The 16,581-nt window shown below is 39.5% G+C and overlaps 1 protein-coding gene across 1 annotated transcript in view; it reads left to right on the forward strand.

Annotated features, from left to right (window-relative positions):
- The window catches only part of SPIDR (scaffold protein involved in DNA repair), a 154,064-nt gene that overhangs the window by 125,505 nt on the left and 11,978 nt on the right, over nucleotides 1-16,581 (forward strand). Inside the window, exons 10-13 of the mRNA XM_053467897.1 lie at nucleotides 547-708; nucleotides 3,209-3,296; nucleotides 9,535-9,678; nucleotides 10,187-10,246. Coding sequence (XP_053323872.1) covers nucleotides 547-708; nucleotides 3,209-3,296; nucleotides 9,535-9,678; nucleotides 10,187-10,246 — 454 coding nt within the window. The remainder of the gene's footprint in view (nucleotides 1-546; nucleotides 709-3,208; nucleotides 3,297-9,534; nucleotides 9,679-10,186; nucleotides 10,247-16,581) is intronic.

Below are 16,581 nucleotides of genomic sequence, written 5' to 3' on the forward strand. Positions count from 1 at the left end.
GGTAATCGCCTTCGGTAATATGGGGAATGATCTTTATAATGCTACTTTTAGTTACAAATTTTCTCAGAGCGGTGTTTAAATACTTTCCGGAATAAACAGTTGCATTTAATGCTGAAATCCACCCACTGTTTTTGAATGATCTAACCATTAATTTACTAATGCACTCAATATTTTATACTAAGTGCTCAGTTCATGCTTTAGAAGCAGCTAAAGAAGAAGAATACATACCTGAATGTTTTGCGGCGTTGACCATATTTGCGTGTGCAGTTTTTTTTTTGGAGGTGGACGCTGGGGCAGTTCCACATACAAAATATATGGAGTCTATAAAGGATTTTTTTTAAAATGTGTAAAAATGTTTGTAAAGAAATAGCGCCTAGTAATACTTTGCCTACTAATATCATGATATGCCTTTTTTTCTTAGTTATTTTAGTTTTTTTGCCATCCCAATAAACACACTAGATATACATATGCTATAGTTCTTGAGTGACGGTTCTGGTCTACCTGCTTGCGTTGTCTTTACCAAATGCCTATGGCCTTGTTTTGCAGGTTGTGCCTTCTCGTCCAGGATGCCTATGGGATGTTCAGCGAGGTCCATGTACAGTCCCCAGACTGTACTGCAGCAGATATAGAGTTGTACAGCAGGAGATGGGAAGGAAAAACATGCTCTGTGTCTGGCATGAAGATCCTACAGAGGACCACCAAAGGAAGGTCAGGATACTTTGAGAATATATTTTTCTTTCATTTTATTGTCATATGTTGAGTAATCTATCTATTAGGGAGTTATTGATATCACACCATTACAAGGAAACCCATCTACTATATTATGTTTGCTGTTCCTTTGCTGAATGTAACACTTTTGTAAGTTAATGCAGTATTAGAAACGTAATTCCTAGTGCTGTTGAATGGCCAAACCATTCCAGTTAGCAGCCCTGGTGCGTCAGCAGAAGGCCACCAAACGGAAGGCCCTGATGCAAAAATCCCTTAAAGCAGCTGCCCCTTTAGCCCATTATTCATTCACACCTCCTTTTACCTCTCTGTTCATTTAGTAGAAGTGAATTCTGACAAATTTCTCTTGCTTACCTGTAGTGGTTTCTATAATCGAATGCATATAATATGGTGCTGAAATGATTAACACAGGGGCTACATTGTAATCCCCTTGCCTTACTTTATAGCCATAACCTCCTTGCTGAGAAGAGACTATATTGGACACAGCTGGCTTGTTCATATTGAGTGAACATGAATACATTGAGGGATTCCACAGTGATATATATATCACGTGCACATGGATCAAGGGGTACATAGATCCTATCCTTTTTGTATCAACAACATTACAAACAGAACTGTAATATACAATGTGTTGGGGTGATTTATCAACTTATTGATGTCATATGATTTATTTATATGACACCAGCTAAGTATGCAACCTGTTTCGGGTGGGGTGTGACATCTTAAATACATCTAAATATTGTTTCCTACACAACAGCAGCTTGAATATATACCTGAGTTACCTGAAGGAATACTCCTATGAAGATCAGTTTTCACAAAATAACCCTTTCCGTGTGAAACAAACAGTGGAGCTCCTAGTCGCCTCTGATACTCTTGCCCTGATAAGCCAGCTCCCATGTCAGTGTCCTGAGAAGGCACCGCTAGGATGAACACACGTGACGTTTTTTCCAAGACGTGTATGCATTTCATGTGTGGTTGGCTACAGGCTGTACAGGTCCACAACATATGAATTGTACATGTAATGGATGGTGTGGTCACTAAAGGCACCACTGGGTCAGTTCAGAACCCAACCTCTGGGAAGAAATATTGTGGCAGTTATGGAACGTGTGCCTGGCAGATACTTAGTATGTGAATGAGCAGCTACCGATAATATTTAATTATAGAAAGTATTGAGTTATATGGTGCTAACCATGGAAAGAAAGAAAAAGCAAATTTGGCTAACTGACGAATACTGGATTGCAATGGACCTAGATAGTTTTGAAAGATTGCAATCCATTATACCTATTCAAGCATAGTAATGTGGGTAGACTGTGACATAAAGTTACAGTGTAACTATTTATCATGCCAGATAAAAAAAACACCAGATGTTTCTTGAAATGGATAAACTATATCTAGTAACATTTTGTCAAATACATTTTGCATTGTGTCTTTTTCACGTATCCATTGTGCGAGAAGACCAAATGAAAAGGCATGGAGCACCTTTCGGTGTGTCGTACACGTGGCTAATTTGAATATTGAATCAGAGTATGAGGAAACAGCACACTGACAGCACGGCAGACTATTAACTCATGTGTCTCCTCTTCAGATTAGACAAGTCTTAGGTCTAAGAAAATGAATAATGAAGTGCTTTATCAGCTGCGTAAAAAAAAAAAAAATTACTTGAAAAAATATTACAGACCCTCTGTGCTATACAGTGTTGAAATATGTGTAGTCTCCTGTTTTGATACTGGTACTGTAGTCTCCTGTTCTGATCACTGATACTCTAGTCTCCTGTTCTGATCACTGATACTCTAGTCTCTTGTTAAGATCACTGGCACTGTAGTCTCCTGTTATGATCAGTGGTACTCTAGTCTCCTGTTATGATCACTGGTACTCTATTCTCTTGTTATGATCACTGGCACTGTAGTCTCCTGGCTTGATCACTGGTACTCTATTCTCTTGTTATGATCACTGGCACTGTAGTCTCCTGTTATGATCAGTGGTACTCTAGTCTCCTGTTATGATCACTGGTACTGTAGTCTCCCGTTATGATCACTGGCACTGAGCTTGTGGGTGTTATAGCAGGCTGAAGCTCTGCTTACCAAGTGCTTTCTGAACAAAGTTCTAATTCAGGGAAGGGCAGCCTGGAAGGGCAGTGTTTTTACCCCGACTTCGCAATTGGAGTCTGAGATCACTCTTTATTTCTCAGATGGGGGTATGTTTGCCGATACCTGAGTGGTCAAAGCCCTGCTGGTCAGTCACCAAAGTAAAACAGTTCCAACACTTTTTGTCTGCACTTATGTATCAATTTATGAGCCCTGAAAAAGCATTTTTGTTAAACATTTAAAAGTGATGTAATTAGAAGTTGTAAGTTATTTGACAGACTGTGTATGTGTTTAGAGAAATTATCTAGCTAGAGAACTGTGATAGGCGGTTAGAAAGCTTCTTAGCCTGCATTCCCTGCTTTCATCTTAACGGCTAATTGTATGGCTATTGTTTTCAGAGCCCCAGGACTCTTCAGCCTGATTGACAGCTTATGGCCTCCTTTAGTGCCTATAAAAATTCATGGTCAAAGTCAAGACCAAGGGCAGGTGAGAAAAAAAATCTAACTTTTTTTGTGTTTAAAATATATTGCGATTACTCATTTTCCTGTAGTTTATGCATTAATGCCCAAGGGTTTAATTTCCCATAAATATAACCAAAATGTACTTCTTAGAAGGAATGTTCAGAATTAATAACCATTTAAATTGATTTTTCTTTTATAATCTAGCATAGTCTACTTTTTTAAGAAGTTACCTATCATGCCCAGACATACCCAGATTCCAGCATGTACTGACTGACTTAGCATGATAGGAGTGTGATTGCTAACAGACACACTTACACATCCATGCTATCACATATACACTCATTCACAAACATTAAATCACTCATTCATATGCTCATACTCATATTCATGTAATGTCTGGCATAGTATATAGTGATGGGAGTTATGATGTACTTTAGAGAATAACTCCCATAATTATATAATAAACAAGACATTGGCAATGGTACAGGCTACAGCATAACACACATCACCCTCACACACTTACTAATCCACATTTAGTATTCCACTCTCACTGAATTTTTTTTTTTTTTTTTACCTTTCCTCTTCGTTCTTCCTCTTGGCTCTTCTTCTCCTGCTTCCTTCTGGTGCAGTGAGGGTGGAAGGCGGTGGTCGCAGCTTCAGTGTTATGCGCCGGGATATGACCGCAAATCCCGACGCACAGCATCAGTTGCCGCGCGCATCGCACGGGAGCACGATAGGAGGTCTGCATTAACAGACCTCCCGCTCTCTTGATTGTCTTTAAGCCGGTTAGAGGGAGATCCTTGATCTCCCCAACAGAGCCTGCGTTACTGTCCGTCTCTTGAGGGGTGCCGTTGTGGTGGCACCCCCGTGATGAGGGGCACCCGGGGTGGACCGCCCCCCGCTAGTTACGCTACTGAGGGGGATAGGTTACATAACGTGCTAACAACACCAATTGTTCCAGGATAACAATTTTCCTCTTCAGTAGCAGCCAATCTGTATTTTAATGTCCATTCAGATATTGTTAGTAGGACCTTATGTATGCTTATTGGGAGTTACTGCAAATGCTTGTTTGATCAGAGTCCTCCTTACCTCTTGTCTATAAGTATGTTCTGTACTATTTGTCCTGTTTACCCATGGTGCAGCACCGAGGTATATGATGGCGCTACACACACGTGTAACAGTAGGTACACTTTACATGCATGCTTTCTAAATATTCCAGGAAGAAAAAACTCTGTAGCACGTTAAAGGGAATAGTTTTTATGCAAGATTTTTAGCATAACTGAACCAGTTTATCAAAACTACTATAGCTTGGAGCAATAGCATTGTTTACCACAAGGCTGTATGATAAGGAGTCACAGTGTTGTAGATTGGGCTGAGATAACAGAGCTGGAACATATACAGCTTCCTGAATGCATTATATTATTATTTTTTGTTGTTGTTGACGTAGTTTTCATTTAATACTAGTAAATAAATGGTGGGAGTTCCCCTTTGAGGTTTGATGATGTTACTAAAATGAAGCGTTTAGTATAAAGGGACCTTGTTTATACTCTTCTGCTTATAAAAACCATAATCCAGGGCTCGTGTAAGTATGTAAAAGGAAGCATTGGTTAAACAGTTGGTTATTTATATATTGTGTCAGTTGCATTGTGTTGAGCGTGACACATTATTATCTGTTCTCCATATCTATGAGTGGAGTTTGAGTTTTTGGTGGTCTGGGTAACATATGCCCAAGTTTGATGGAATTTTGCTCTAGTTGGGTTATCAGTTTTGATGATCGAACACATGTGCCTGCAGAGCCAATGATTTATTTTCATTTTTTGGCATAAGATTACTCATAAGGTGATCGTTCATAATCATATTGTTTACAAATGTGGACTCAGCATTTGAAATGGACAACATCTGTCAGATCAGGAATTTGGCCAAATTCAGAACACAATCCACTGGACACTTCATGTTGGTGAGTGATACTTGAATTTCACTGTCATGGTCAGCCTTTAGCATAACGTCAGATGTTTATTAAAACTACCTGTAGCTTGTGGTTGCTTTCCTCTGGCAATCAGTGTAATTGTCTTTGAGATATCTTTTCACCCTGAGATGGGCAGCAGCGTGGCATGGTCACAGTTGTCTGGTCGATTCTCCGTCCTGGGCACAGGACTTGGGAAAAGTGACAGTTCCACTTGACGAGGCTTTAATACGTTCACCAGTTTGCAGCCAGTGAATGTGGAATATGCTTTAGGTTCCCAACTCGGTAGATGCAATGCTTGGCTCAGAGAACAGCTTTATTTGTAGATAGTGTATAATATTATATCCGCACATAGCCACTGTTTTTTTATGGTTTCTTTTTCTCCTTGGGCAGTGCCGGGTGATAACCTATATACTTTACATGCATGCATATTCACACTATAATTTCAGTGCTGCGTTTTAACATTTTCATTGTCTGGCATATTTGCTCTTAGGATATATTACCACAGTCTACATGATAAAAGTATAAAGCCGAAGCACCCAAAAAATGGGAAAAGGGGGTTCAGGCTATAAGACAGCTGCACCCATATTATGTATTTTTTGCGTTCTCGCAGTTTGGTCACACGTTTCATGATCGGCATGGAGAGCGGAAAAGTTTGCCCTGATTGTGAATATAATTCTACTTTGACTGATATAGCACAGATAGACTGCAATAAGCAGGGTATTTTACAATCTCTACCTTTCACAGTTCACTATACTGTATATGTAACCAATGGGAGATGGGATTTTCAGGGCCATATTTGTCTGGTTATTCCTTCCCAGTAAGTTATTTTGTCACTTTGGGGAAGCACATGCTTGCCAGACTCTGCACTGCAAGCCAATATGCGTACATATGTAGGCAGCGATCATGTTACCCCGAAACAGAAGCATCTTCTCAAAGTGTGTGCTGCGTAGATCAGAATGATCTCCCGCAGTCCTGCCTATCAGGCTGCGCTCGTCTTCACAAGTCGCGGACAGGGATCAGTTCAGATGGGGCAAATCTCTGTGCACCACATACCCCATGGATCCTGAGGATGTGCTACTCATCTCCGAGCCACTGACTGCTAGGCAGGTGATTACACAAGTTTGATGTTATACGATTCAGATAATCTGTTTTTTGGGTGTTGTAATGTTTAAAAAATGTTTTATGGCACAATCAGTGGCTTGTATTCAGACGTGTGTGTATGTGTGTGAATGATAAAAAAATCATTTTCTACCAAGATACAAGCCCCATTAACTCAACAAGCAGATGTAATTAGAGTGAGCCTAGCCTGTTACACGTGGCCCAGTCCAGCGCCTCCCTGCTGGAAAGAATGACTTTGGTCTTTGGAAGGGGCCGTCATCGCTTAAGGACTAACAGATTTTTTTCAAGAATTTCTCATGCCCAAAAGAAAGAAAATATTAATGTCCGTGCAGCTGTTTTCATTAATCCAGCTTAATTTAATGTTCTAAACTCCCAATTGTTTGTGCCGCATAGAGGGACTTATTAGAACATGGCTATGTGGCTATAATAGCAGGCAAATTCTAAAAGAGGAACAATAGAAAAATGATTAATAAAGAATGGGGTGGAGATGGCTTCCAACAATACTAGTTTCTTGGCTGGCCAGTTAATAACGTGTCTCAGCAGACAAAGGCGTGCTATTTGTTTTATTTATTTTAGCTGTTCCTGCTGAGCTGCTCCGTGCTCCCCCACGGATTATCGTAATGTAAATGACTATTTAGTGAACACCGTGTACCCGCTGTGCATTAACTGACCCTGAGATAAGGCAGGTATGAACTCACAGTAAACATAGGCATCTCCGCATACTCTGTGTGTAACGTTCTCTTCTGTGTCACTCTATGTAAGAGAAAATAGAGCGGCTTTGTGGAAAAATAACATTTCCATACTTAAATAATTGATTCAAGTTTTCTGGAAACATTTTACTCCACTAATCTAACACATCTACGGATAGGAGTACAGTTTATCGGTGTTGAGAATGTCTTTTCTCCGCAAATGAGGTATAGACGTCACTAAGCAAGTAGCCCATACCTGCGAACATCTTTAAACCCAAATCGTCCCCAATCTCAGTTTAGTAGCCCTGACGTTTTGCATATTCAGGTCCCCAAAACTGATCTTGATACATAACCTCCAATGTATTCATAATTAGGTTTTACATTAAACGACTACATTAAATTTGTCTCAAGCAGAGCCTTTATTAAAGAGTATGTAGGGGCCTATATGATAAATACAGTTCTGCTCATCTAGGCCTTTTTATGCGTTAAAAAAGAAAAGGTCTGTTTGTAATAAAAAAAAAAAATTGTTGCAATCGTTTACAGACCAGACCTTTTTTTTAAAGGGACATATATATATATATATATATATATATATATATATATATATATATATATATATATATACACACACACACACACATGTATATAACCCCTAGCTCTCCTTTTCCTGATAACGTAATACACCCTGCGGTTTTGGGTTGGCTTATCTGTACTTATCACCCTCTTGTCTCATGTACTTGTGGAGAAGCTATCTGAATCAAATTAACCCCTCACTGGGATAAGCCAATTAGACAGACCTCACAATAAACACTGAAACTTGCAGTCCAGACATGAGACTTGAGCAGCGGAAAGAAACTACCCAGCCTGTTAATCTGTGTTAGGTAAACCTGCACGCTGAATAATGCATACCTGTTATCTGGAGCTGGCTCTGGATTGCGGGAGACACCCATAAAGGCACCGTGGCATATCTCCAGAAAGGCACATTATACATATCACAGCGGCCCAGATGGAAACAGTGTCTATGTAGTCTAGTTTGATGAGTCTGCGTTTCCCATGTACCTGTTGTGTTTGTGTTGAAAATGCACATGTTCACAATTGTAACACTATTTGGGGGGCAGGGTGGGGGGGCCGCATATAGGAAACGTGTGCTTACAGGTACCCTTGTTCACATGTATGTGATATTAGTAGGGTCATGGCATTTTTTTGCTCCAATCCAGTTCCAATCATTTCTTTCGGGTTCAAATGATTTATTTATTCATTTTGACATTTATATACAATACCACTCAGGGAGGGGGCATACATTTAAACAGTAGCTTGCAGACTGGAATGCTTTCTGGTTGTATATCAAGGAAAAGCCATATGTTATGTGGAATAGGGAAGGAAATAAAGCAGCCTATACAGAATAAGAGGTTGTCTACAATGATTCCAGAAAGTTCATAGCGTCTTATTGTGTGTGTTATATAGAGTGGTCACAAAACTGAAGCTGCAGCTTACAGCTTGGCGAGCCTGACTTGGCCCCAGTCTTAGGGGTACATCGCTGGCTCCTTCGGTGACCCATCCAGTCTGCTCAATGTTCCTGATGTAAAAATCAGATATGAATCAGTCCTTGATCTTGTCTTAGATTCAGGATAGCTTTAACATTAATGTTTTTAAACCCATTACAGTATTAGAAGCTGTTCTATTTATCTACTGGCCTCTCAGTAAAGTAGCGCATCCTTACATTACATCCACATAGCCCACCTTTTTTGTTTTAGATCTGTTCTAACATTGCTCCCCTTTTGAAATAAACTTCCCAATTTATATGTTACATTTCTTTAATTATTTAAATATTCTAACTCTTCCCCCCTTTCTCTTTTCCCCAAGCTATACATATTGTGTTTCCCAATAATTGTTATCCCGCAAACCATTCGCCATTTTGGTAGCCATCCACTGACTTCAATAATAGAGCTATTGGGTTGAAACCTTTAAAGAAAAAAGATCTAACGTTACATAAGCCTTTGGGCCCTCAGAGGTCTCTTGTTCCAATGGTATCGCGCTTTGGAGCTATCTTCTGTTCTTACATGTGCTGTGCTGTATTGGAAGAAATGGAACTCAGAACAGTAGCCGTGTCATGCAAAGATTAGCTTTGCACCGACGATCCTCATTGTCTAGGACTATGATAAAATAACACGAATACTCCTTTGCTGCTTTGAGTCTAGAAGGCAAATGATTAGGATTTGCTGAACAATCAGAAGACACGCTGCCAGAGGGTCTGTGCCAAGAAGTAAAGATTACATTTACCTATTTTTTTTCCATTTTAACCCTTACACAGTTTGCTTGGATTAGTAGATGAGTGCTGTAGCCACACTGCGCTGCCTGGGATTTTATGGAAAATTCATAATCTAATTATTGACCTCAAGGCGAGTTCAAAATTGGATTATATTGTTTATATACCAAGTATTTATTGCATTATATTTACTCGTCCTGCTTCTTTTCTGTTTACTTTCCAGGTGCAGACTAACTTACCGTCACCCAGTTTTTGCTATATTTTTTCCGTTCATCATTATGAGGTGGATGACAGCATCAGAGTGGAGGAGCAGAGCTCGAGGTTTTATCTGCCACCTGTGGTCCACAATCTCGAAGAAATTCTGCAGGTTCGCCTCGCTTGGGAGCTCCATCTACTAGTGGGGTTTATTAGTATAATCATTCGGTGAGATTTAAATAAAGAGCCGTTACCTGTTATAATAGAGCCCAATATTACTTCTCCTGCTGTACTTATGCCAGTTAAGGTGAATCATAAGCACATATCTATCTCACTGTCAGCAGGTTCTGATTGCAGTCATTTGTTTAGTTTCCCCAATCTTTTTCTTATACTGAATATATTAAACCTTATAGAGATGAGAAATTCCACCATTTTGGCAAAACCTCACAAAACCCCTACCACAATAATTAACCTTCCATCTGTTTAAGTGACTGCGTGTCCATGGTTATCTCATGTCAAATATATTTTCTGAAGAAGAAAGAGACTCTATGCCCTTAGTAAACATTCAATTACAAAACAAAAGTATCATGAGAAATGACTTCATACTGAATAATATAACCACGGCAGCCAATATATTTTTTGACTTCTAGTAATTAATAATTTCTCTTTTGGCATCCTAGGTGGTTGGTCTCAATCAGCGCTGCAGCTTTTGGGTGACAGTGATCTATGTGAGGCCTGAGGTAAGGTTTCTCCATCTTGGGGGATTAGTATTTTGAACCCAAATGTAGACACAGCGTACTGTGCCTCTATAAATCAGCAAAGATGTTGCCAATGGTAACATAAATGGCCTTCGTTATTAGCAAATATTTCCTTTTTGTTGCCAATTTACCAACTTCAGAACTAATAAAGTCCAGTGTGGGTCTTTATTCTTTATTAGGATGTTTGGCTCATGGAAAAACTGGATAGAACTTCTCTATCATCCCTCACTGTGCCCCCATCATCTAGTTCTGGCTTCCCTGAAGCATTTTGCATAATTTAGTATAGTTTTAATACAATGTTCAGATATTTAATGTCTTCACCACTGGTTTCCCCTGTAAGCCATTATTAGCCTTTCAACACTTTTGACAGGGTTATATATTAACAGCATGTTCATGACATATCTGCAGTGAACCCTAAAGTTCTTATTGAGTTGTCAATGAAGAATTTACTTTATTGAGTTTCTTTTCTTTAGTTTGCAAGGTTATTTTTAATAGAAAAAAGTATTTTTCCATGATTTTTTGGATTATATATTCTTAAATGGGTGTAAAAGCGGTCTTATCTCCATAGCAGCAATGGCCTGATTACCAATAATTGATTACCAATATAATACATAAAATCATGGAAAAATCAGGTGTGGTAAGACCACTTTCAAACTTTTAATCAGCCTATAAACTGTGCCCCTCCCCCATTCATTAACCCAGTCACCAGGGTATATGGGTCGTGCATGAATCGCAGGTTCCCCATATTCACCTGGTCGATTTATTGAATCCATATTTAGCAGGAGCTAAATAATATAGCAGTGTTTTTTTTATGGAAACTGAGCATAGAACACAAATCTTGGAAAATTAATCAAAAATTGAAATTAAGTAGATAGATAGTTAACCTTCCTTACACTTTCCCATACTGTGCATTCGCCCCAGTCGGGAGCTGGTGGTCGTTACATGCCCAAATTGACACTTGGTAAGGGTCCTGCCTTATTTCAGGATTATTTTGTCTGTTTGCAAAATATTGACAGTAATATAGAATATACAGAAGTGCTCATTTTTATGCTTTTCTTTATGACCATTCCATTTGGAGACGGCACAGAATTAAATGTAGAAATCTATGAGATTCTGTACCTTCCCCACCTAATGTTCCATTATGGTTGCAGTATTAATTTTACAATTTTGTGGAGTGCAGTAACTATTAGCAGATTCATCTATAATTGTGATATTCACATTTTTATTGGACTTACTTAGTGAACCCCCCAACTATACAAATTTGTTTTCTTTTTTTTGTGAAATGGTAATTTATTCTGCCCCTCTAAATAAGAACAGTACCAGATCTACTTAATGTAGTTCTGATATTCTTGCATATCTCACCCTGTGAGTGTCTCCAATCTGCATATCTTGTACTTGTAGTGTATAACATACGTCTCCCAGATAAAGTAACCATTGTAAAGTGAAGAGAGACCATGTGTCTTTATTATACAGCCCGTTTGTTTAATAACTTAGCAAGGCTATTCCATACGTATGACACAGGCCAAGGTAATGGGTAAGCGCCAGGTGTTCTTTACCGGATTCATTGTACTGATCATCTCAGCGTTGCAGCCATAGTTGCATTTGTTCCTATGCGTGTTTGACATGTTCTCTGTTTTGTGGTGTTTTTTGGGAATTTACATCGGAAATGTGCCATGCTAAACTTAAGTAAACTTTAAAGGGTGAAGGGTTTTTTAGGTTATGCAACCTCGTCGTATCTGGGTTAGAGAGACTGCTGCTTTTGCAGTCTGCGTTTAGGAGCCTCAGAGGCATCATGCCGGTGTCTGCTCCTAGTAGCTGTGGTCATCTCTTATCTCCTCTAGTCTGCCATCAGATATCCCTTCCTGTCTTGGTAGCTGGAGCCGTTAAGCAAGGAAGATGGTCCCCACTGATTAGTTCTTGTCCGGATCATACTGGGTTGTGTATGCAGCTTGTGAAACTGATGAAAGACTTCTTAAGTACACTTGTGATACAGAACTGAACCACAGAAATGGGAAGAGGCTATGTTTTCAAGAAGCACAGGATATGAATTAATGCTGACGCTGGCTGTCATAAAGGATAATATGGCTTAGATATCTTATAACTAAGACTGCAAGGCCTTGACTGATTGCTAACATCGAGACATTCTGATTCTGATTACATAATCTTAGTGATAGTGATAAGCAGGGCACTTTTGTTCAGTATAAAATCTCCACTATATGAGTAATACTGCAATATGAAGCCATTAGTAAGCAAAATGTATGCTACAGAATAGATTCCATTAAAGTCTATGGAAGAAGAATACTCAATTAAACATTGCTTCATTAGCAGAAAGAATCAGCTCAGTGTGGAGTTTGAACAAGAAAAATCACCTGCCGTATCGCACAGTGTCTACAGGGACAACCTTCAGATCTGGGCTTAAAGGATAATTATTGGAACAAAATGAAAAATAAAAATCCAATATCTGTTACGGCTCAATTACAGTTTTTCTGTGTGATTTCCTCTTTAATGTTACACCAGCCAATAGGAAAGTGAACCCAACTGGTCGAGGTGCGTGCCGTACCGGTGTCTCTGAACATTACTTATACCAGTGGTGATTTTACGAAAATCTTGTGGCAGAACTGGTTACTGGGGCTTTCATTTATTACAAAAGCACCAGGTGACCTATTCCTGCCTGGTTAATACAAAAAGTCATTTTTGGTGAGGAACTAATGTAAATAGCCATTGCAGATGGAGAATATGAAATCGTTACTGTAATTAAAAATAAAGAACTGTAAATGACCCCTCTGAATTCTGCCAACCAAGACTGAAGAGATATTGAGTGTTCACGTTCTACTTTGGAATTCTCACTGATGGTTTGCATACTCCCCTGCACACTGCCCTAGGCAGGCCGTTATTTACCGCATTAAAAGGCATTGGGTTTGTGTTACTTGTTAGTGTTTCTTTGCGTGTGCTAATGCATAGTGCTGGTGAGGAAAACACAATTGGAGTGTGTTCTTGATACCCACTAGCAGATCTTTGTGTGGGCTCCTCATACCTGAATAGATAGCAAATACGATTAATCTGTCATTATTTGGAATGTCTGGATTATGGCCTCCACTAGAGCCTGTAGGGAGCTCAACGATGAAGCCTGCCTCTATGTTACCAGTTTATTAAGTTACAAAATACATATATTACGTTAGCAGTTTGGGAAGGAAGTCATAATCCTTTGGAGAATGTAAAATACCAAAATGTACTCTAAGCGTGCAACTTCCACAGTTGTGTGCAATAGCTAAACACATGAATACTTACATTAATCAATGTCAGATTGTGAATGAATTCTCTCTGGTGCTTAAATGGACATCTGACCTACAGATCATGTGATCGCAGGCTCTGTGCACTTGTAGAACATGCACCGTGTCGGCTGTACACCGGACATTAGCTCTGTGTGCTTGGTGGGCTAATGCCCCTTATGCCAGAAATAGCAGGCAGTATACACTTTTCTGGGTCTTGCCTATAGCATGTCTGGGTATGCATGTCCTCCTCGACGCTCATACACTTACCCTCCCTGCGCTTTTGGATAGCTTTCACTCAGTAGACCCTTGAGGACCATTAATGTGCTTTGCTTCAGTTTATGGTATCCTGAACACTTAGTATCCGTGACGTGTGCAAATTCAGTAGATACAAACTGCCACTGGATATGCTTATTAGGAAACATCAGAAGAGCGTTACTGTTCTGCACTTCGATACTTCAATTTTCTTTGCATGAAAATAGGCCTGGAGTTTGTTCTGGAATGTTTGCCAAAGAACAATTATATCTACTGCTGATGTTTGCGAAATAAAAAAAAAAAAGAAAGCAAAATGTCTGGAATTTTGCTTTTTTTTTAAAAGTTGGATATTTACTGCAAGGCACACTGCATAAAGTTGAACTTTTCTCTGCTTTCTTAGCAGAAGGTTTTATAAATATTAAAAGGGTTTCTAAACAGTCATCTAAACAGTGAGTGTTGCAGCTATAAGGGGATAGAACTCTTGTGCTTACATAATTATAAACATATATGCAGAGACCAGAAGAGGTATTCATTTTGCACTGTCCCCTATGATACCTATTAGATAATGACAGAAGTTAATTAATATATATATATATATATATATATATATATATATATATATATAGTTGTATACTGATATAGTTCACCTAGGACACCTGTGAAGTTATCTGGAGTAGTGCTGCAACTAACTAGTTGGCTGATATATTTTTTTTTTTTTAATGAACAAACTGGGTATTAAAAACAAACAGCAGAATAAAAAACTTAAAATGTGTCATTGTATTTCATTATCACAATGGCATTTCTCTAAACACCTTCCTATTTTACTGACATAATAATAATAAAAGCTATATTTTAAAGGTACAAGAACCCAAACAATATTTCTCAAACTAGGTTTTAATACATAAAACGTTTTACTAGTAAATATTGATTCACATGCAAACTATTTTTTTGTGTTTAATAAAAAGTGTAAATGAGAAAAATGCATTCCTTGTTTTTATTTCCTTTTATTTGCCACTCTGCCCCCCTGGTATGCCTTATACCCCCTATATGCCTCTCTGCCCACTCGGATATCCTTTATACCCACTATATGTCACTCTGCTCCTGATATGCCTTATACCCCCCCAATATGCCACTCTGCCCCCCCAGACTTGCCCCCTGTACTCCAGACTCCCTGGTGTCTAGTGGGGGCAGCCAGTGAATGTCTGCTTGATGTGTGGAGACAACCTCCACTGCTGCCCGGCACATTGCACATTGCACAGACATTCACTGGCTGCCAGAGAGGAGGATCCAGGTCTCCTGCAGCGCTGCGGGTGATCTGGATCTTAGTGTTATAGTCCGAGCATTTGCTCTGAAAAAAACCTTATCTTATATGCAATAAAATCGATTCAACTAATCAATAATGAAATCTGTTGACGTTGATTTTTCATTATCGATTGTTATTGAATATTAATCTGGAGGTCCATTTGGATGTCAGTGGTATTTCAGAGGCGTACCATATGGTGAGTCAGATGCTATTTGCTATATACAGGCCCATCTTTAATGATAATGGGACCCTGGGCAAGACTATATAGTGGAGGCAGGGGGCACTAGGACAAGCCACAATGGATCCCCTTGTGACCCCAACCCATATGTACCTGCCACTTACAGCTGTAATGTCCCTCCTTCCTTCATGCAGTACTCAAGGGACCCAAGGGACAGCTTCTGTGGCCCTTGTTTTGTGTATTAAATATAACCACACCTAAGCTCCGCTACAACACTGTCTAATTGGATTTGTCTCTTGTGGAAATCTTCCATGCTGGTACTTTTTAAACATGCCTATATTTATTTAAAAGATGTCTCATTGTTTTGCTGACATGTTAATTCACAAAAGGAGTGGCCCTTGCTTCATTTTTGATCGGGCTCTGTTTCCGCATTCTTCCTTACAAGTGATCGTGCAAATCTCCCCGCAATCTGCTGTTTATGAACTGAGTGGGAGAGATCCCTCAGGCTGCCACTCGCACCGGAATGTAAACCTGTGTGGGAGAGTCTTTGGTTCAGTGGTTATCCTGGTTCATCTTGCCATGAAGAACTTTTTGTTCACTAGATTGATGTGTTCTGTCTGAGGGGAAAACATTTTTTGGGTTTCTGAAGAAAGAAAAAAAAAATGACAGCGATTGTGTTAAGCACGTGAGTCTGTATAAGGAAATGCCTTTCCTAATGTGATACAACATGCCCTGCAACCAGATTTCTTTATAAATCCAGTAGGTATAATTCATTTAGATTGCAGACTGATGACGGCCAATAAGTAATGTGTGTTTGCAGCCTTTCCCTGTCCCAGTACAGCCTACGTGTTCATTCACAAAAGTGTGCTGGGTCTGTAATTGGCCCCCAGTAACGATCCCGGGGTATGTCATAAAATGCACTGGCCATATTCCACCCCCAGTTACTAGTTAAACTTTGTGTACACGGAACCATTGTGCAGGAGCTGACCCTGAGACTAATGTCTTCATAATCCGCAGATATTCTAAATGAAGTCATCTTTATTCAAGCAGGGATTTTAAGACGTTTGCGGGATGGGATGCTCCGGATTCTATGACCTTGAGAATCGGTCCATTCAGCCTGGGGCTGGCGTAAAATACTTAGTGTTCCCAGGTACGCCTGTGCGCTTCAGGTCATCCGCTGCTTTGTTCTGGGAGGGGATGTTGCTGAGCACCACATATCAAAGAACATATGAACCCCTTTGTGCTATTTTAAGTTATGCCTGATGTCACTGTATGTTTTTGAACACCTATGTGGGAACAGTTTAAAGGAATC

The sequence above is a fragment of the Spea bombifrons genome, chromosome 5 (genome assembly GCF_027358695.1).
Source record: "Spea bombifrons isolate aSpeBom1 chromosome 5, aSpeBom1.2.pri, whole genome shotgun sequence".
NCBI classification, from domain to species: domain Eukaryota; kingdom Metazoa; phylum Chordata; class Amphibia; order Anura; family Pelobatidae; genus Spea; species Spea bombifrons.